At 41.0% G+C, this 22374-nt stretch overlaps 1 protein-coding gene across 8 annotated transcripts in view; it reads left to right on the forward strand.

The window, feature by feature from the left end:
* Positions 1-22374, forward strand: part of LOC102682811 (kazrin) — a 618046-nt gene that overhangs the window by 492452 nt on the left and 103220 nt on the right. For 7 of the 8 annotated variants that reach the window (XM_015336776.2, XM_069184014.1, XM_069184015.1 and 4 more), the window contains 3 exons: positions 18454-18590; positions 21309-21479; positions 22286-22369. In XM_015336776.2, coding sequence (XP_015192262.2) covers positions 18454-18590; positions 21309-21479; positions 22286-22369 — 392 coding nt within the window. The remainder of the gene's footprint in view (positions 1-18453; positions 18591-21308; positions 21480-22285; positions 22370-22374) is intronic. The other variant, XM_015336780.2, reaches the window with a different exon arrangement.

A 22374-nucleotide genomic window follows, 5' to 3' on the forward strand; every position in this document is an offset into this window, starting at 1 on the left:
ATGCAAGCTTGCGGATTGCTAAAGCAGGTAAGCCCCACACTGTGAAGAACTTTGTTTACTGTTGGCAAAAGAGCTGACACATATTATATGTGGAGAAAAAGCTGCTAAACAGCTCGACCCTGCTGAACCCTCCAAAAGACACAGTCACTCATAGAACTATTGATATAGCAGATGAAATCCAAAGTACGCTGTTAGAGCACGTTAAGATGAGCAGATGCTTTTTACTGCAATTAGATGAGTATGTGGATGTTGTTGATTCGGCCAATTTGCTCGTTTACATTAGATACAAGTTTGAGGGTACGTCCCGTGAGGACTTTCTGTTCTGTAAGCCGCTACCAACAGGAACTACAGGAGAGCACATATTTCAACTTCTGAATGAATTTATCAAAGAGAATGCCATCGACTGGATGAAATGCGTCGGAGTTTGTACAGACGGTGCTAGAGCGATGACAAGCCAACACAGCGGTAGTTGCACAAATTAGAGATATTGCTCCAGATATGAAGTGGACGCACTGCAGCATCCACCAAGAGTCCTTTGCCGTCAAGAAAATGCCTGATGATTTAAAATCTGTTAGACTCTGTTGTGAATTGAATCAAGGCTCGACCAGTGAATTCACATCTGCTTTGGTTGACTAAACAGGCTCACCTCTCTCACTAAAATTGTGCTTTTTTATTGTTTATTTTTATTGATATTGTTCCTGTTGTCATTCTGTTAAGTGCTTTGAGAAGCCACCTTTAAAGGTGCTATATCAAATAAAATGTATTATTATAATATTTATTATGTGTATGTGAGTGTGCACACATGTGCGCTCATGTTGGTCATTTTCTGGGGTTCCTATGAGAAGATGACTTGTAGTTGGTACTTGGATGCTTTGGTTTGATCAGGGGTGGTACTTAGTCCAAAAAGTTTGAGAACCACTGCTGTGTCTTAAACCTGACTATTCCAGATCATCCTGAGATGGGCAGAGACCTAAACAGAGGAGGATGTGATTTAGGTGAAAGGCAGGATTATCTTTTCTCAGAGTAACAAGATATTCAACAGGTAAAATTAAAAAACAATTCTAGTAGTAATAGGGAAAAACAAGCCAGAAAGAGGATAGTTCCACTAAAAGAACTGGCAAAGAAAAGATGAAAGGGGATTAATGGAGCATTTGGAAGGTTGGTAAATGTCACGGTTTCCTATGTCATATCTATCTTGACTTAATATATAAAATCAATCTAGATTAATTTTTGTGTTTCATGTGAGTAAGTGAGATGTTGGAATGTGGTTTGGGTCTATTGTCAGAAGAGGAGTGTTCACAGTCTGGCCAGTCTGTGCAAGCCCATAGTCTGTTTTGTGATAGTATCACCCATGGAATTGTAACCACCCAGGAAGAAAAAAAAGCTAAATTCTTTTCTGCTGATAGTGACTTTAGATCAGGAATGGGCAGACCCACCATAGGCTGTCATTCTTGTTCTTTAAATTTGTGATGTGGAGAAAGGATGCTGGTTATTTCATTAAGAACTGTATCAGGGTTTATTGTATTTGAAAATGTAAAATATGTGAAAAAATATGTGTGAGCTGAAATGTGAAATGATTTGTTCACACTCGTAGATGGAAATTAAACAACTATTTTCTTTATAATAATATAATAAATATAATAATAAAAGCTTACACTTATATAGCGCATTTCTGCACACTCCACTCAAAGCGCTTTACAGGTAATGGGGACTCTCCTCCACCACCATCAGTGTGGAGCCCCACCTGGGTGATGCGATGGCAGCCAAAGTGCACCAGTTCACTCACCACACACCAGCTGTCAGTGGGGGAGAGAACAGAGTGATGAAGCCAAATCACAGTTAGGAATTATTATTTTCCAAGTCCACAAAACATGTAGACAGGGGTGGCAGACTCCCTCAAATACCTGTATGAAGGTAAAGAGTTGGTCTATTGCTCCATGGCCATGACAGAATCTGCATTGCTCCACCTGTATCAAAGCTCAGCTATTGGGCAGAGTCTCTTTTCCAATACAATGGAATAGGCTTTCCCAGGGATGCAGAGGAGTGTGATCCCTCTGTAGCTGGAACACACCCACTGGTCCACCATTTAGAAAATGTGAATAACCACCCCAGCGCAAAATTAAAGAGGTGTGTTAAACAGGAAACCACAACAATTACTAGTGCCTTCACTACCACTATGGATTTGTTTAATCTCTACAGTGACCTCAGCAACAGAAATAGACCCAGTCCCTGCAGAAGCTTCTGGCACTGCCTCTTGAAAGATTCATAAGTGTCTCAAAATGTCCCCACCTGAGGTCAATCCTTGCCTGTTCTCACTGAGAACACCTTAGGCAATGTCCCGCCATCACCTCCTGAATCCTTGAGTTGAATTGTACATCAGAACAACTTTGAGGCTATCCAACAGTTACTCTCCATGGCCCCTCAGAACCCCTCCCATACAATATACATTCTTGCATACATATCATTTTGACATGCTAGTCCCTCTAAGCCATATCCCGAGACACCACTGGCTTCCACCACCAGATCCTATGGTTCCCACCATAGCAAGCTCCAACCACTTTCTGACCACAGACCTCAGGAGAGATATGAACTCATCCTGCATGGAGGCATCTGCCAGGCATTCCAATCAATGCCCCAGTTGTAAACCTCCTCACACAAACTGGTCCATTGTTTCCATTGATAACAATTGAAATAAATAAGTAATAATAAATAATAATAAATTTGTCATTTATTTCTTTCACAAAAATCAAGTACTGTACTCCTGATGTCAGTGCTGCCTTCAAGAGCTAATTGACATTGTAAGATAATGTTGTTGCTCAACATTATTCAACTCAGAAGCTATTCATCAGTTTACTATCATGATTTAATTAAATTCAGCTAGTTCCAGTTTAATATTATTTATTAATGTATATGCTTCGTAATATCTCCTAGTGACAAACAAATGGTTTCAAACATTTTGAGGGTGTTTCAGATACAATGTTCAAGTTACCCTGACCATTATTTTTTCAGAAATTCTCCTTCAGCAGATTTTGTTTAGTGATTTTAAATGCCAGAACCTGCCTTTGTAGTTGGACCTTGAACCACTGTTTGTCTTACAAAACCATTTTGCTCTGCATTTGAGTTAGAAACAAGATTCTCTTCTTTCCTTGTACTCTTTCCAGCTACGTTCCTGCTATTAATCATGGTGCTTGAGCAAAACAGCAATTCAGACTGTAGTCTTTGAACATAGCATGTTCTCCTGAGAAATCAAACATATAGTATTCATACCCTTTGTTTGTGATAAAATATTTTAGCTGTATAAAAATCTTTAATAACCACAGTGTGGTGAGTGTGATAAACAGTGTAAAGAGAGGAATCTGAAATGACCACAGTACATTGATGACTATAGAGAAATCTGAAGAGATTACAGTAGGATGAAGAGTGTAATGAGAGTGAGTTGAACTGATCACAGTGTGATGAAGAGTGTAGCAAGAGTGAGCTGAAATGAACACAGTGTGAAGAAAGTATAGTAAAAGAGAGCTGAAATAAACACAATATGGTAAAAAATGAGCTGGAAGGAAGCACGAAATCTGCTCCCCGGTTTTTTTCTATTTTTGAAGGATTTTATGATTTTTTTAACAGTTTTAGGGCCTAATAATGAATAAGCATTGTTATTTATGTATAGTTTTTAAAATAGCAATCTTAAAATTAAATTATAGTCATTTGAAAATTAATGCTATGATTACATTGGACCTGGATTCACTTGTAGCGGCAATGCTCGTTAATAAGAATTAAACGTTGCTGTGCTTTCCCAAATGAGGCCCCATCTCTCTCTTCATCTCCGTGGTGCAGCCACAGAGAAGATATTCAAGCAGGCTGATTTAAGGTGTTTTCTTTTGATAAGGGACAGCTCCCAAATGGGGATGCACTTAGCTAAGCCTGGCTATCATGATCAATGGTCATCCATTGGTGCCTATCTGTCTAGGGAGTGCCAGATAGACATCTGGACTGCATTCCTAAGTGTCAGGAGTAAGTGACTCATATCTCACCTTGATCAACCAATCAGGGACTGGCAGGGCGTGGTAATACCACATGGGTCTCTGATGCCAATGAAACGTGCAACCAATGAACAACCTGCATGTCCTCCAGGTAAGAACAGGCAACACAGAGCGCCTGTGGAACAGGGCGGGACAGTTGGGAAGCGCAGAACAGTTCCCAAGGGAACACAGTTCCCAAGCGCAGGACATTCTCACAGCGCGCCTTCTGGACATTCAGCCACAGGGCTCCACCTCAGCATCCTCAGATTCAGCCCGGACCACCACGTAACGGCCAGTGTGTCCGAGTGCCAGAACTTTCCTTTGTTCTAAGAGTCGAGAGCGGAGGTTACCAGCGTGTAACCAAAGGATCCACCCAAGGTCAGCATCAGCAGCAAGCCTCGTGAACAGGTCGGAACTGTGGACAGCTGAATCAGTATTCAGAACTAGCGCTTCATCAGGAATGAACCGGTCTTCTTCCTGACCTGCTGGGACCCGCAGTCATTTTTCTCCTGTGCACAAACTTTGCTAGTTTCAGCCAACACTAACTAGCTGGTTTTCAGAGAGCATCAGCAGCGCCGCAGGAATCTCCACCATCTCGCAAGCCGCACCGAGCACTGCCTGGCACTGAGCCAAAGAGCGCCGATTGGACACAGCAACAAGGCTGTCTTTGCTTCTTTGTCCGCGGGAGATCTGAATCCTCACAGATTGGATGAGTATTCAACATTCTGCATTAGTGTTCAAGAATTCAATTGGTATCTCAACCAGTTGATATCAATTTAATTCCTAAGTTATGAACTTTTTTTGAGTATTTAGTGTAGAAGTTGTAACCAAGTTCATTTACGAAACGGTCTAAATGAATGATATCCTGAATGTATGTCCTCTTGGTATGTGTAACTCTTCGTGATTGAATATATGCCTTTTGTATTCTGCTAACCCTCTCGATAAGATCTGTTATGTTTATATGCACATTTTATGTATTAATAAATGTATTCTTGTGTATTAGTACCCGTGTGTGTGCGTTATTTGAATTATCCCGCAAGGCTGGATTCTAAGACCATGAAAAGATTCATTTTGTGACTTACTGCCACAATTAAGAACTGTCCCAGTAAATGCACAAACCCCTACATTACTGGTGCCTCCTGAGAGGATACTACACACTGAACACACAAAAGGAGCTTAATTGGCATGCTCGATAAGATACTGTGTTGCCAAAGCAGATTAAATAATAAAATTATAATAATAATTAATAATTATTAACATTTATATAGTGCTTTTCTGGACAATCCACTCAAAGCGCTTTACATGGGGACTCCCCTCCACCACCATCCATGTGCAGCCCTACCTGGAAGATGCAACAGCAGCCATAGTGTGGCAGTACGCAAACCACACATCAGCTTTTAATGGGAAGGAGAACAAAGTAATGAACCCAATTCATACATGGGGATTATTTGGAGGCCATGATTGGGAATGGGAAATTTGGCCAGTACACCAGGGTTACAACCCTACCCTTTTCGAGAAACACCCTGGGATTTTTAATGACCACAGAGAGTCGGGACTTCAGTTTTACGTCTCATCCGAAGGATGGCGCCTGTTTACAGTGTAGTGTCCCCCTCACTATACTGGGGCATTAGGACCCACAGAGAAAACAGGGTGAGCTCCACCTGCTGGCCTCACTAACACCTCTTCCAACAGCAACCTTAGTTTTACCTAGGAGGTCTCCCATCCAGGTACTGACCAGGTTTACGCCTACTTAATTTCAGTGGGTTGCCAGTTGTGAGTTGCAGGGTGATATGGGTGCTGGCCAAAACGAGCACAACATTTACAGACACTTAGGTTTAAATATCCAATAACATGTTTGTACTCTATCAATTTTCTGCAATATACAAACTCCATGCAGATAGCTCCTCAGAACTCTTTAATTGAATTCTTGGCCCAAGCGCAGCAAGGCAGCAATGCTAACCACTGCACCACCATGCTGCCCTAGTTTCTCAAATGTGTCATTTAAATCTTTTATAGTCACATTTATGCCTGTTTTTTGGTTTGATGTAAAGTATCTACAGATTTAGGTTATTGGTGGCAAATTATGTTTACTTACTACTAAGTTTCCAGTCAGGAATTTCTGCTAGACTGCCATTTCAGGTCTCAAGTGTTAATTCCTCTCCACACATTGACTTTGTGTACAGAGGAATGAACAGTTACACCTCAGACCCACAGGTATTTATCAAATCATGTAACATTCAATACTTTCTGATTCTCATTTTAATTTTACATTATAACAATTGTAAGATGACCAGGGGAAGGGTCATTCGTAACAGGTATTTTCGGAATGATCTACTTAAAATACTAGATATGGACCTAAGCAAAATGGCTGCCAAGAAGAATCAGCTGACTCGTATATGGAAAGGGTCTACCCTGAGAAACAATGAGACACAGCTGAGCCTCATCAGGAACCGAAATATAAGTGCCCTGGAGGCAGTGAACAGGGCGGAAGCCGATAAGGTGAATGCGGTTTGGAGGAAGAGAGAGGAAAGAGGATTGTGTTTAAGATCGGACTAGAGAATAATGGACTACTGAATGGAGAAACGGTTTACGGTTTTCGGATTGCTGATTGTGGATAAGGATACATCGCGGATTGGCTTTATTACAGACTTTTGGAATTCCACGGAACACAAGAAAGAAAAGTGTGGTGCGAGAACTTCTCTAATTTACATAAACTTTCCCCTGGAGACACCACAATTGATGGAGGATGCGGGCAGTCACTACTCGCGTTTGAGAATTGAAGAAAGTAATTTTCTTTGTGTGTGTGGGTTTCACGTTGCGTGTGTGAGAAAACAAACAATGGAACAGTTAATACAGCACCTGTCCCAGGCCACCCTCACCCAATTTCAGGCTTTAAAAGGACAGCAAGAAGCTAAGCAAGCGCAACAGGAGGCAAATCAAATCCAAACCTAAACTAACTAATGTATTATAGAGGAGCAGAAATTAATGAGAGAAGAATTGCAAAGATTAAGGGAGGAACTCAGGCAGACCCCCGTAACAGGGAGAGACACCGTTCAGGCTGAACAAATTGGGCTACAAAAGATGACAGAACTTGTAATGTGAACTTGTGAATGATGTGGAAGCTTATTTAACCACATTTGAAAGAACTGCCTCTCGAAATGCATGGCCCAGGGAGCAATGGGCCTGGAGAGTAGCGCCTTATTTAATTGGAGAAGCCCAAAAGGCCTATTATGATTTAAAAGAAGAAGATGCAGAGAATTATGAGACTCTGAAAAAGGAGATTTTGGCAAGACTAGGGGTAACCATGGAAATATGAGCTGTCCGGTTTCACAATTGGAGATACCAAATGGACAAGTCTACGAGGCCTCAGATCTTTGACCTGGTACATCAGGCAAAGAAACGGCTCCAGCCAGAAGAATTAAACCCAGGACAGGTGGTGTTGGATCACTTCGTGAGGAGTCTGCCTGTTCACCTGAAAAGGAAAGTGAGTGATGGGGATCCCCAGACACTAGATCAGGCAGTGGACTTAGTGGACAGACACCATGCCACGGAGGCTTTGATTAGGGAGGAAAAAGGGGACTCTCAAAAAGAGGAGAGGAAAAGCCCCAAGAGTCTGGAAACTGAAATGAAGTATCGGCCGATAAAGTCCAGTGATGATCGAGGGCCTACACAGTTTAAGAAACCCCTACGGGAAAGTTCAGACTCAAGGCCCCGACCATGGAAAGAAACCCAACGATGTTTTAATTGTCGAAGGGCATCTAGCCAGCCATTGCCCCTGCCTGTCCAAACCCATGCAGGTAGGCCCAAGAGATGAAGCCAAGTGTAACTACCTTACAGCACGGGTCCCAACCTGCAGGGATCCCCACCTTATGAAAATCGAGATGGGGGAGAACCTGTTGAGGCCTTGTTGGACTCCGGCAGTACTGTGACCCTGGTGACCCCTACAATACTTCCCGAAGAACTGGAGATCCGGGGAACAGAGGGGATTCCTATTACTTGCATTCCCGGGGAAACCAAGGTCTATCTGATGGTAGAAATTAGCATCTCTACGGAACAGGGGACATACCGTTCAACTGTCGGAGTGGTTGAGCAGTTGCCTTACCCTGTGGTACTGGGTACGGACTGGTGACGCTCCTAGCGATATTCCTGATGAGGCTCAGCTGTGTCTCATTGTTTCTCAAGGTAGACCCTTTCCATATAAGGGTCATCTGATTCTTCTTGGCAGCCATTTTGCTTAGTATTTTAAGTAGATCATTCCGAAAATACCTGTTACGAGTGACCTTTCCCCTGGTCATCTTACACAATACATTTACATTGTAAGTTACAAAGCCTGTCTGCTAAGCCACATTTCTAGTATGACATGACTCTCTGCTTATGTGCACATAATAGTTCTATCTCACACAAGTTTTAATACTTTATTGTGTAGAGCTGTAGTCATCATATTATAAAATAAAAGATTAGCTGCTTTGGAATCAGTGCAGAGAACCAGAAACATTTAGGTGCAAAAAATAATTATTCAACTTTGATGGGCTAAAAGAACTGATCCTTTTAAGTCTAAAACAGAGGACTACAAGGTGATCTGATAAAAGTATTTGAAATACTCAAAGGCATTGACAAAGTCAGTGAAGTACAAACCAAAGATCACAAATGGAAACTGCATGGAAGTGCGTTTAAAACCAATAACAGGAGGCGCTAAATTACCCAAAGGGTTGTAAGAATGTGGAAAAACATACAGTATGCAGCCACGCTGTTGTAGTTAATACTGTGGCTTTTTTCAAGAAACTATAGGATCAATTCGCTTCTAAATACCAAACTGAATAGATGGGCTTAATGGCCTCTACTGATTTGTAATGTTTTTTATGAGATTTGGAGATTTTGAAAACCTTCTAGTGTGTGTCATTACCTTATGGTCCAGGTTGAACTACTTTAATAGGTTTCTATTATAGCAGTTTAGCTTGGTTTGTATTTATAATCTTATACACCCCAGAAATCTAGTAATTTGATAGTGTTTCTGATTCAACAGTTGGTGCCTGCAAAACAACTGTGTGACCACCATCTCTTATGAGAAGGGTGCCCATTTGCAAAGCTCTAAAATCAACCTGAGAGCTGCAACCCATTGCCTTATTTGAGAGTATAAAAAAGAGGTTAATTAACACAACTAAAAAAATGTGTAGTATAAAGTTTGTGGAGACATATCTGACTATAGCAACTATATACTATATAAAATCAATTTTTATATATACTTGGTTTCTTAACAGATCTTCAAATAAGTGGTTTTATTGGATTTTCCTATCACATTTTTCTTTATAACCATTCTCTTGCATTTATAAAAAGTCTTTGTATTATATTGTTTATCTCACAGTTGGAAACCAGAGCACAGTTGCCTGTCAAAACCTATTAGTAATTGTAGTGCAATTGTAATGTGAAATATGACGTTTTCTGGAAGATTTGTGTGTGGTGCAATTATGAGATTACCCTGTGATTATCAATAAATAGGCTCTTTACTGGTAATTGCAGCACTGTGGCTCCAACCATTTGAAATGACTCACCAGATCAATTCCAAATCTTTGGAAATAAGAAGTGTATTACATTGAAACAGATTGCAATGTAATACTTTTTCCACAGCATAAACAGAAACAACTAGAGCTGTTCTGAGCTGTGGAGCAGTGCTTTTAAGTTTGTGGTACACTACAGTATGTGATATGGAAAGGCCCTGTCATTGATATTCAGCACGTTATCAACTACAGGGTCTTCAATACCTGCTTTTCCACATCTGTATATTTAGTGGCTTTACATTTGACTACTTTAATTTATTCCTGCTAAACAACATTTCTGTGTAAATAAGTAGTTGTATATACAGTAATCCACTGAAAATGGCCAAAATTTCCACCCAAATCATTCCAATCCCCCACCCTCCCGAAAAGGACTAAAATGGTACAAACCCACAGAACGGTATAGAGACTGAGTAGTCTAGCTTTCACAAAGTTTCAGATGGGTTGATGGACTGGTAGAAAGTGTGTGAAAAATAACATTTTGGCTGTCATCTGCAAAGACAGTAGCAAAGAAAGATTCCAAGTTCTTGTTAAGGACATAAAAACTGGCTCTCATGAATATCTTTGTTAAAAAATATAACTTTTCATTGCACATTGCAGTGTGGGGGAGTTTGTTTTTTTTCATTTTATTTTAATATGTAAAATATGGTTGTTTTCTTAGCAAACATACTTCTAAAACCTGGAGTTTTTGCACAGAGATGTTACTTTTCCTCAGCATGAGGCTGTCAAATTATAATCCCAACTGGCATGGCTCATGAAATTAGGTTTCTCAGCAATTAGACCACAAACTGCTGATAATTAGTTCCTCAGTCAATCCAAACCATTGATACAGGGATGTTGCCTCATTAGTGTGAATTAAGTCCTTGAGTGGTGGGCATTGATTGCATGTCTCTAGTAAGCTAATGAAGGGAGTTTGTGTCATGTAGCAGGGGCTTATTGAACCTAATGTTTCAGCTTCTCTGAACTGCTCCCTTACTTTGTTACAGTGACGATACTGTATTAGAACTGTAAAAGAACTGTATTATTTTATTTTCTACACTGAGTTTTTCTTTCAGTCAGAGCACAGTTCTGTGAAGAAAAACAAATCTTACATATTTTTGCAAACATACTAAAGTATTACTTGAGTGTGCTTTCTTGAAGTGCAGAGAACAATAACAAAAGTGAAATTTAAGGGTTGCTTGTTCAAGAAATAACATGAAAACAGTGTAACACTCAGAGCAGCTTGGGAACACCCGGGGTTTGGAGCAAGGCATATAGCTGAGTTGTTCATGAGGTGGGATCTGTTCATTCAATCTATATCAGAGATTTAGGCGTCAGAGCTCTGCTGTGGAATAGTTGGTAGATCCTGACTGTACAGTGCACTGCACACAGTTCAATGGTTATTTCAAAATCACACATCAGAGATTCTGAGCAAAATGAATAGAACTGCAGCTGTGAGGAGTTTGACATGGCGCATAAAACATCAACAAAATATTTTAACAAAACACTCAGTGTTAACTATTTAAGTAAACTGAATACATACAGTGTGTTTAAATGTGTGACTTGACAGGCAGTTTGAAACTTTAAAAATTATTTGAATTGCTTAGTTATTTAAAAAGGAATCAATGAGAAACTGATAAGAACCTTCTTCACTTTAAAAGAAAAATCAACACAGCTATGAAGAATTATGAGTTTTAAGAAAAATGTAATTCAGCCTGATTTATTACTTCATCTTTCAATAGCACTTAACGCCTGGACTTCAGGGTCGCAGCATATCTGTGGCATATGTACCAGTTACCAATTCCGGTAACCAAGTCACATGTGTGTCAAAATAATAGTGTTAGTGTTTAGCATTGTTTATCCCTTTTTAGTTCTTTTAGTTCAAACAAAATGTGTGCTTTGACTGGGAATCAAGCCTTGGTCTATGTAGCAGGCTAGCATTTAACCACTGTACCAGAGTAATGCATAGGGCATAGCCTAGTGAATGAGTTAATGAAATTGATGCAGATGTTTACAAGAAAGTAGAATATGGTACCACTTTCAGCTATTTATATTTTATTATATTATATTTAAAGTATTTCAGGTGGGTAGCTGCGTCAGCATGCGTAGGCTGCAAAGGAACAAGTAATAGGTTTATTCCATGCTGAAAAGAGAAGAAAGAAAACATGTTTTTCGGCCGTGGAGCCTTCTTCAGGTGTCAGAAAGACAGGGCAGTAAGCAAAGGTAATGTAGCATAGGAAACAAAAGCTGGGAGAGAGAAGGGGCGGGAGGCGGGAGCAGGGAACAGATAGAGTGGCCAATCAGGTAGTGTGAAGTCAGGATAGGTGAAGAGATATGTGTAATTAAACCTACAATGAATAGAGAATTTAGAAGAAAATGAGTCTGTCATTGAAAGAAAGGGAAAGGTTTGGTCCTAGCTGCTGGATAATTTTAGTTTCTGTCTTTCTGATGTGGGAGTTAGGAAAACCATCTTTGAGAACACAGACGGAGAGATTAGTGTGATCATGGCCATCAGAGGTGAAATTAGAAAAAATAGGCTTGGAGAAATCTTTAATCTTCACAGCCCTAACATGTTTTCTGAGCGGTCTCCGAGTCTCCTCCCTGTTTCCCCAATGTAGATGGCTGGGCATACAGTAAATAAGGTTGCTGGAGGTACAAGATGTCATCTGAGTCAACCCTCCCATTCGGCTATTCACTCTTGATGGTTCCCCTCTCTCCCCTGGTCTGGTGACGTGGCAGACTTCTCCCCTCACTCTCCGCATTGGTACCACCCACCAGGAATTCATTCACTTCCTTATCATCCAATCACCTTCTCACCCACTGGTTCTTGGTTTCCCTTGGTTACAGACGCACGACCCACATATTTCCTGGTTGCACAGGGAACTCACAGCCTGAGGATCCCAATGTTTTTTTTCGCATTGTTGTCAACTCCCTAGAAAATTTCAATTTCCTGTATTTTTCAAGATAACCTCTCTGAAATTCCTTTTCAATTCAATTCAATTCTTCCCCCTAAGGGCCATGTCTATTCACTCTCCCAAGAAGAAACTCGGGCTATGGAGCTCTATATTCAAGAATCCTTTAAATCTGGTTTCATCCGCCCCTCTTCCTCACCTGCCTGTGCCTGTTTCTTATTTGTTAAACAGAAAGACGGATCTCTCAGACCCTGCATTGATTATCGTGGTCTAAACAATATTAAGAACCGTTATCCCCTTCCTCTGATTTCGTCAGCTTTGGAATCACTCCGGGGTGCCATTTTTTTTTCTAAATTGGGTCTCCGCGGTGCTTATAATCTAATCTGCATTCGGGAGGGTGAAGAATGGAAGATGGCATTCATTACTACCCATGGTTATTATGAGTACCAAGTAATGCCATTTGGACTGGTTAATGCTCCTGCTGTCTTTCAGGGTTTCATGAATGGCATCTTTAGGGATGTCTTACACAAATATGTTCTGGTATACCTGGATGATATTCTGATATTTTCCCACAGTCTCCAGGAGCATGTCTCTAATGTGTGTGAGGTGCTTCACCGTTCAATATGGAACAAACTTTACGCCAAACTAGAAAAACGTACTTTCCATGTTTCCAGAATTCTCTTCCTTGTCTACATCATCTCACCCCTGCCGCTTGCAGAGGTCAAGGACAAAGCTGACGCAGACAAAGACAAAGAATCTAACGACCAGCTTGAGCACTTTCTGCATCTATTAAGTGAAGAAGCGTTCTTTTACCCAGCCGACAAAAATATTGACATAGCTGGGTTCCATTCTGGTGCCCATGGTGACTCCACTAACCTGTTGGTTAAAAAAGGTTATTAAATGAGAATGCATTCAGTGTAAGAACCAATTTTGCAATGGGTGGATCAAGCACTGTGCATTCGTCCAGTGTGTGCTTGAGGGCTGTAAGACCGTCATTATGGGGAATGACGAGTAGAGATGTGATGTGATCCATGGTAAAAATGTAGGATTCAATGCCCTGAAATTGGACATGCGTGGTTGGTGTCCTTGATGTACAAGAGAAGACCTTCAACCAGCGGTCTCATAAGGCTGTCGAGAAAGGCCGAGATGTAAGTAGTCGTACAGTTGCATGCTGATACGATGGGGCGTCCAGAGGTGGATTTTGAGCAGGAGGTAAAATTGAGATATCTGGGGATGTTCAATGATAATAATTAATAATAATAATTGCTTACACTTATATAGCGCTTTTCTGGACACTCCACTCAAAGTGCTTTACAGGTAATGGGGACTCCCCTCCACCACCACCAATGTGCAGAATCCACCTGGATGATGATGACCTGGTTCACCTCCTGGGGGAGCTCCTTACTGCTGATAAGAAGGGAGATGGTGGATACCACTTCCTTTTGGTAGTCAGTGGTAGGGTCCTGTTGGAGAGGCTTCAAAACGCCACACCACAACAGCGCCTCCTTTGTCCGTTGATTTGATGACAATATAATCCCTCTTGCGGAGAGACTGGAGCGCTTGAATTTCTCCTTGGGTGAGGTTAGACCTGTGTTTACTGGATATAGAGAGTGTCTTGGGAGCTTGATTGGTGCATTGGTTAATGCAGTGCTTCTCAAACTTTTTGGACCAAGTACCACCCCTGATCAAACCAAAGCATCCAAGTATCACCTACAAGTCATCTTCACATAGGAACCCCTGAAAATCTCAATGACCAACATGAGCGCACATGCGTGCACACACTCACATACACATATAAGAAATATTATAATAATAAACTTTATTTGATATAGCAACTTTAAAGGTGGCTTCTTAAAGTGCTTTACAGAAAAAAACAGGAGCAACAACACTTAAAAATAAACAATAAAAAAGCACCATTTCAGTGAGAGGGGTGAGCCTGTTTAGTCAAGCAAAGCAGATGTGAATTTATTTTTGAACCTTGATACAATTCACAACAGAGTCTAACAGATTTTAAATCTTCAGGCATTTTCTTGATGGCAACGGTCTCGTGGTTGATGTTGCAATGTGTCCATTTATTTCTGGAACAACCTCTCTAATTCGTACAACTACACTGCTGTGTCGGCTTGTCATTGCTTTAGCACCGTCTGTACAAACAGTTCTATCTTGACACCACTGCTAAATAATAGTATGTAAGAAGATTGGTTTAGTTTGGTATGCAGGGCCTGATGCAGATGCTTGTATAGTAACCTGATGCTTCAAGTTCAAGTTCGTTTATTTGTCAGTCGAGCCATATACAAGTGTACAGAGGAGTGAGATATTGTTCTCCAGGTCTATGGTGTGAATACAGACACTGACAAGACAATGCTACAGACAATGTAGACATAGACATTTCTGACAGGGTACAGAGTACATAAAGTGCAATGTGCATAGTGCAATTTACATTACAGCATTGTGCAAAGAATACATCAGACAGTATGCCTGACATTAGGCAAAAAAGAACTAGGTTTCCAGATTTGGAGTAGGTGCAGTAAGTACCAGGGTGTTGGGCAGCCTGACAGCCTGTGGAAAAAAGCTGTTACGGAGTCTGGTGGAGCTGGCCTGTATACTGCGATACCTTTTACCAGATGGAAGGAGGGCAAAGAGGTTGCAGGAGGGGTGGGGGGGGATCATCCACAATACTGAAGGCTTAATGTGTGCAGCAGTTGTGGTGTATGTCCTGAATGGAGAGAAGGGAGGTTCCAATTATGTTTTCTTCTGTATTGACAATTCGTTGCAAGGGCTTGCGGTCTGAGACCGTACAATTCCCAAACCAAACAATGATGCAGTTTGTCAAGATGCTCTCGATTGTGCCTCTATAGAATGTGGATAGTATGGGGGGTGAAAGTTTGCCCTTCTCAGTCACTGCAGGAAGTAGAGACATTGTTGTGCTTTTTTAGCTAGGGAGGTGGTGTTGATGGTCCAAGTGAGGTCATCTGTGATATGTACACCAAGAAACTTAGTACTTTGCCGTCTCCACAGGGGAGCTATTGATGTGCAGTGAGGAGTGATAAGCGCGGGCCCTCCTGAATTCAATTATCATCTCTTTTGTCCTGTCGACATTCAGAGACAGATTGCTGTTGAAGCACCAGTCCACTAGCTGCTCCACCTCCTCTTTGTATGGTGCATCACCGTTGCCCACCACTGTCATGTCATCAGCAAACTTGAACAGCGTTAACAGGGATGGGTTGAGTACCAAGCCCTGGGGGGTTCCAGTGTTCAGTATCGTTGTACTAGAGACGTTGTTTCCAATCTGGACTGTCTTAGGTCTCTCCGTCAGAAAGTCCAGTATCCAGTTACAGGCGGGGGTGTTCAGCAAGCTCAATTTTCTCTCTCAGTTTCTGGGGGATGATTGTGTTGAATGCTTAACTGAAGTCAATGAACAGCATTCTTGCATAAGTGTCCCTCTTATCCAGATGGGACAGGGCAAGGTGAAGGGCGAGGGATACAGCGTCATCGGTAGACCGGTTGGGATGATACACAAACTGGAGGGGGTTCAGAGAGGTTTGGAGTCTGAAATTAATGTGGCCCATGACTACCCTTTTGAAGCACGTCATGACAATTGGTGTGAGTGCCAATGGGGTGACAGTCATTGAGACAGGACACAGTAGACTTCTTTGGCACTGGTATAATCATGGTGCTCTTGAAAGATACAGGGATGACCGCCTGGAACAGGGAGATATTAAAAATGTATGTAAAAACATCAGCTAACTGTGCTGCACATTCCTTGAGCACACGACCAGATATATTGTCAGGTCCAGCAGCCTTATGTGGGTTAAATTTTGCTAGTGTCTTCCTCACATCAGCTGCGGACAGGCAAAGCACCTGATCATCAGGAGGAAGTATAGTCTTTCTCAAAGGCACTGTATTTAGTGCTTCAAATCGCGCATAAAGTCATTCAGCAAATCTGGAAAAGGAGGCATCTCCATCACTGGCGTGTAGAGTAGTCCTGTAGTCAGTAATGGACAGATACCCTGGCACATGCGCCGCGTGTCTCTGGTGTCTAAGAAGTGACCGTGAATCTTCCATGCATAGTTGTGCTTTACCTCCCTGATGGCATGAGAGAGGTTGGCCCCCACAGTCCTAAGGGCTTCCTTGTCACCTGCTCTGCATTGCGAGTTCTTAGCAGTGAGCGGAACTCTATAGTCGTCTATGGCTTCTGGTTGGCCCGTGTGATAATAGATTTGGAGACAGTGACATCATCTATGCACTTGCTGATGTAGCTAGACACAGTTGTTGCATACTTCTCTAGATTGATATAGTTTTCATAGGTAGCGGCCTCCCTGAACATATTCCAGTCTGTGTGCTCAATGCAGTCCTATAATGCTGAAGTGGCTCCCTCTTTCTTATCTACCAAAACAAAACCTGAAACACTCAGTCTTCAACGTCTTCTAACGTCCTGCCTAACCTTCACTAACTACCCAAAACCATACAAGACAAAAGGCACTCACCCATCCTAAACTAGTGTTACTAATACTGAGAACAACTACATGTGTAGAATGTACCCGACAACCTTTACTAACCCTTAACACAAAAGTTCACACAAATACACAAGTGAACTACGGATACCAATAAGGGAAAATGAGAGCAGAGCAGAGTACAAAAGAATACAGAGGTTGATATAACACATTAGGGCTAACATAAAGGATAACTCAAACAAACGGAAGTACAAGACGACGAACACAAACCAACGAAGCCGAAGCTATACGAAAACAAACACAAAGCGAAACAAACGAAAACGGAGAGAAACGAAGCCGAAGCAAAACAAAAGCAAAAACAATGCTGAGCCTAGCAGAATCGAAGTCAAGCGAAAGGCCCCTTCATTCTGAAAACCTCCAAGTTAAATACTGAATAAGCTGAGTTCTAATTGGCAGCATGGGTACTAGTAAGAATTAGAAGTGTAGGTTGCTTGAGGTTAGTGTTGAATGGCAAGACAAATAATGCATGTTCCTCTATAGACTAACAGCTGTCTGATATTCATCCTTCAGCAATGTCAGCCAAACAGTTTCCATGCATCATGCTTGAAATATGGCTGGTATCTCAGCCCCAGCATGATGCTACTAGACTGGAAAAAAGAACATCTCCCATGTCCTTGGAAAAAAAGTCAACGGTTCAATTGGAAGTCAGATCAAGCTCCCCAGATGTATTCACTGAATGTTGTTCAATTACCAGGGTTTTAATGGTGTTTAATTAACAAGGGCCAGCCAGCTGTGAGACTGACTGGAGAGAAAACTGCACCTTATTTATTGCAGGCAGGCACTCCAACTGTTCAGTAGGTCCTAGCTGCCTCTGGTCTTTATGGGCTCATGGTATGGTGTTATGTATTAGCCAGATTTTTTTTGTCATAAGTCTATCTTCAAAGTACGTGGTCTGACTGCAAGAAAAGTTGTGCTAGCCACCTATTGAATAATCATCAGCCACATAAGTTAAATACCTTAGTTTATTTGATGTTACCATTTTCTTGTACACTATTATTTTTGTGTCACAGAATTGGATTTTACTTCCAGATTTTCTTCATTTCATGAATCAAAGTGGACTTTTGTCACAAAACTTAGGTTTTAGTTATGTGAAGAACTTTTTTAAATTTGAAAGAAACTTGTTTAAATTCCCCAAAGGTGGTGTAGCCTTCAGAATGCAAAGCAAATACTGGGAAGAATGAAGTATGAAGGACCTAACAGTGCAGACTAAAAAAAGTTATTTTCTAAAGTGTGGTGGTGTTGGAAGTGTAGGGTGGTTGTAGTTAACTTCTCTTGTTGCCACACTAAACTGAAGCACAGTTAATCACTGTAGTGACAAGTCAAAGATGGCCAACAAGCCACTCTCAAATGTAGATGCTGGATATCTGAGAATCTGGGATGATTATGTTCCAGATCCAGCAGAGATTCACACATGGCAGCACTTTCTTCCTGTCCCCCTGGCCTCTCTTGTTTTAAATGTATGCTTGTATCTTCCTCACAGCAATGAAGGCTGATCGCAAGCGCTTGAAGGCAGAGAAGGCTGACCTGGTGAACCAGATGCAACAGCTGTATGCTACACTGGAGAGCCGAGAGGAGCAACTCCGTGACTTCATACGGAACTATGAGCAGCACAGAAAAGTAAGATCCCTCAAGGTTCTTGGTGTAGGAATGGATACCTAAATCACAGACTCTTCCTGTGTCAGCTTCCCATATTGAGATTTTCTAAAATCCGTCTCTTTGTTAATCTGCAGTGGGGGTGGCAAAGTAATTCACCTCAGGTCCCCAACACACACTGTACCTGTGCTACACAGAACAGTAAACTACTCCTCAGCTCCTCTTCTTGAGGCCTCCAGACCATGAGCATGCAGAGAAATGAAGCATGAAATTTAAGATTTGATACCATTCTGAAACAGTACATGTTTGATAATGTAATAATAATAATAATAATAATAATAATAATAATAATAATAATAATTATAATAAATAAACTTTAATAGTAGCTTGTCGAAGTGTTTTACAATAAGAAAAAACAATGATAGATGATAGAAAACTTAGCGTAATCAAATATTAGGGTTTTGAGTGCAGTAGAAGATGCAAAGACATCAATTAAGTATAAGCCTTTTGAATAAGAAGGGGTGTAGCAGTTTCATGTGGGTTTAGCTAGCCCAATGAGTAGGGCATTGCAGTAACAATGTGGCGACCAGCCTTTCATCTACAGTTAGAGACAACATAGGATATAGTCTGGCGAGTTGGAAAAATAATGTATTTACAACATTTTGTACATGTGGGTAAAATATTTATGTTATATTTATATGTAACAAATATGACATATAACACAATATATTTATATATCATATTTACATATAAATACATAAATTACACAAATGTATACAAAATTAAGTATCATGAAAGTGAAACTGAATTCATATTCGGTTTGTGGTACAAACTGTGTTGAAGTTCAGAAAGAGTAAGAATGTTCACTGCACCTTGTGGGAATTTTAAGATTAATTTATAGTCAAATTGACCTGCCTAATCATTATAGATTTGCTAGTAAGCCATCAACTATCTTGAATGAAACATCTCTGGAGGTTCACGGATAGCAATAATCTTCCACTGAGCTGTTTATAGAACTGTTTCCAGTGGTGGCTTCTGCACAATTACTCTAAGCCAGAACTGAGAAACCCAGGGTCTCGTCTGCACAGAGTTAATAAGTGCTGCAGGCTGTACCCCAGACTCTTCTTCACAAAATTTTACTTTGAAATGTTCAAAATTCACATTTTGATCATAGGTTTTCTTCAGTGTCTGACCAATCCCTCCAAGCTGTTTGGTTATTATTCAAATGGACTAGTAGAGCTTGGCCACATAGTAAAATAAATCCATATGTGTAAACTGCCATCATATCCTCAACATGCCATAAAATAGCAGCCTAGTAACTGGTGTAGGTGCTTTTAAAAAAATGCTGTTTTAGTTGGGTCCTCCACATCCCTCTACCTTTCCTCCTCTAAAGACACTTGCACAGCCACTCTGTGTCTGTGATACTTTAGCTGCTGTTGAAGCCATAGGCTCATGGTAGGAAAAGAAGTGGAAGGCATGTGTGTTATCTTTATCTGTCTTGTGTTCATATGATGTTTTAGCAGTTAGTAATGATAAACAATTAGGTTGATAAAAAGCAAGTAACTAGTAATTATCAATTTACGAAACATGGCTTAAGCTGGACAGAAATCTGTTGACCAAGTGTAATTTCCTAGTATGAGAGATTTTCTAGCTCTGATAGCAAGATATATTGAGTGGTGGGAGTACATTGCTTTGTATATTGACTACTAGTACCATATACTGTGATGGTGTATTGGAGAACTGCAGTGACTTAGAAGGTGATTGAATCAGTTTTAATTGAGTCTTTCAGTTTGTCACATGTTCTCACTGGTACTAACATTAATTTGTATTCCATTAGTGTCCAGAGCAATCTTATTAAGGGTGATAACACCAAAAACCAACCCAAAACATTTATGATAAACTCTTGGGAAATTCCAGGTGACCCTTATTGCACATAGTATTTCCATGTTTTAGGCTACTGTGGTAAAACAGGCATTGGGTATTTAAAAACTCCTCATATAAGAGGTGTTTATATACTACTGCCTCTCCTTCCCATCAGTCTACTGTATAACAGTTTACCTAGAGTAGAGTTGGATGTGTATTGAGTTTTGCATGAAGTTGGTTTTAGTGATTATTTTACAGTAAGCTCAGAACACATTTTGTGCAACTCTAATAAATGAATGGACTTCCAGGCATACTGTAAATAAATACAGAGCTTAGGAAGACACATATGAGCAGTAAAGACAGAGGAGCAGCTAGCATATGTTTCTGGTGAAGGCGAAATGTGGGAGAAATGTCAAGGAAAATGCTGTTGCCTTCCAGCTCAGTTCATAATTATTGAGGCTAATTGAACCTCCATGTTAAAGCATCCTAAGAGTACTAAGCTTCACTACTCCTGTCATTTAATCTTTTATCTGAGAGCATTTGATATGGTGCAACATTCACCTGTGTCTCATCACTTAGCCTCTTAACCTGTAAGTGCTGTACACAGCCTCAGGGGAATAACAGTTTATCTAAGCATATGGAAACACTCCTGTGTGTAGAATTTCTTGACAGCTATGCTTTGAAAACCAAAACTGATTGTAGAAGTCAGCTTCAAAGGTGGAATGAGACAAAACAGTTCAGTTAGACTGAGCATTAAAGAATTACATCGTGATAGAGATCTTCATTCACTAAGTGTATCCCAGCAGTTGAAATGTCCTCCCCACTCTCTTGTGTCCTCCTTTGACTTTAATGTGAGACTTTTGTGATCTGTGCTGACAGGAGAGTGAGGACGCAGTGAAGGCACTGGCCAAGGAGAAGGATCTACTGGAGAGGGAGAAGTGGGACCTGAGACGGCAAACCAAAGAGGCCACAGAGCATGCTGGCACTCTGCGGTCCCAGCTGGACCTGAAAGAGAACAGGATCAAGGAGCTGGAGGCAGAGCTGGCCATGGTAGGCAGTTCCCTTATAGATTTCCTCTCTGGGTGAAGCATTTTCTTCAGTATCTTCATAGGAATTCAGGAGTGTGTTTATCCAAGATGTAATTGCCTATCTGTTTTTTTTTACAGCTCTAGTCTCTATAATAATAATTGTAAAGAAGTTCTGCAGGCAGTTTCTGCAGCATTTTGAAACCAACACTGCAGTAATGTGCCTTTTAAAGACAGCTTGGTTCTTGTTGTGCTGAGACTATTCTGAAGATTTCATCTACTTTCAGTTTGCAAGATAGTGCAAACTGAAAGGTACTTCTGTCCATATTTATTGACTCATTTTTTTCCTGAATTCTGCTATGAAACAAAGACTTATTGCTCTTTCCACCATGAAATTTCTCATGCCTGTTAGTTTTGCTTGGTGAACTGTATCATGCCACACTATTACTGGTTTAGTATACTTACAGAGTGGGGTGGAACAGCAGTCTGAAGTCACTCTGCCAGCTGCCTCAAGGCAGCTTCAGCCTCACCACCTTCCCCCTGGATGGTGAGAGTTATAGGACATGAATAGACCAGCCAGGAGAATTCAGTCTTCTAGTAATATAAGATTTGAGTTCATAATTATAACAGTTCCCCTACATGAGCCACATAAGAATTGATTTACTAAACAATAACAAGAGAAGGGAGTCACTCTGGTTGGACACAGTGTGACAACTGAGACCCTGTGACCAGTAGATGGCTAGTTTTAGTTCAGCCAAAACAAAGTCCAGCCCCCCCGTGCCACCCGAACTGTGCCATACTCTAGTGTGTGTGTGTGCCCTGTTTCCTCAGATGAGTAACTGTGTGGCACAGAAAAAGGAGTTCCGAGTGTTTGACCGCCCTGTGGAGAAGGAGCCCTCCCCCAGGGCCTTGGCGGTAAG

Source organism: Lepisosteus oculatus, chromosome 25 (assembly GCF_040954835.1).
Source record: "Lepisosteus oculatus isolate fLepOcu1 chromosome 25, fLepOcu1.hap2, whole genome shotgun sequence".
NCBI classification, from domain to species: Eukaryota; Metazoa; Chordata; class Actinopteri; order Semionotiformes; family Lepisosteidae; genus Lepisosteus; species Lepisosteus oculatus.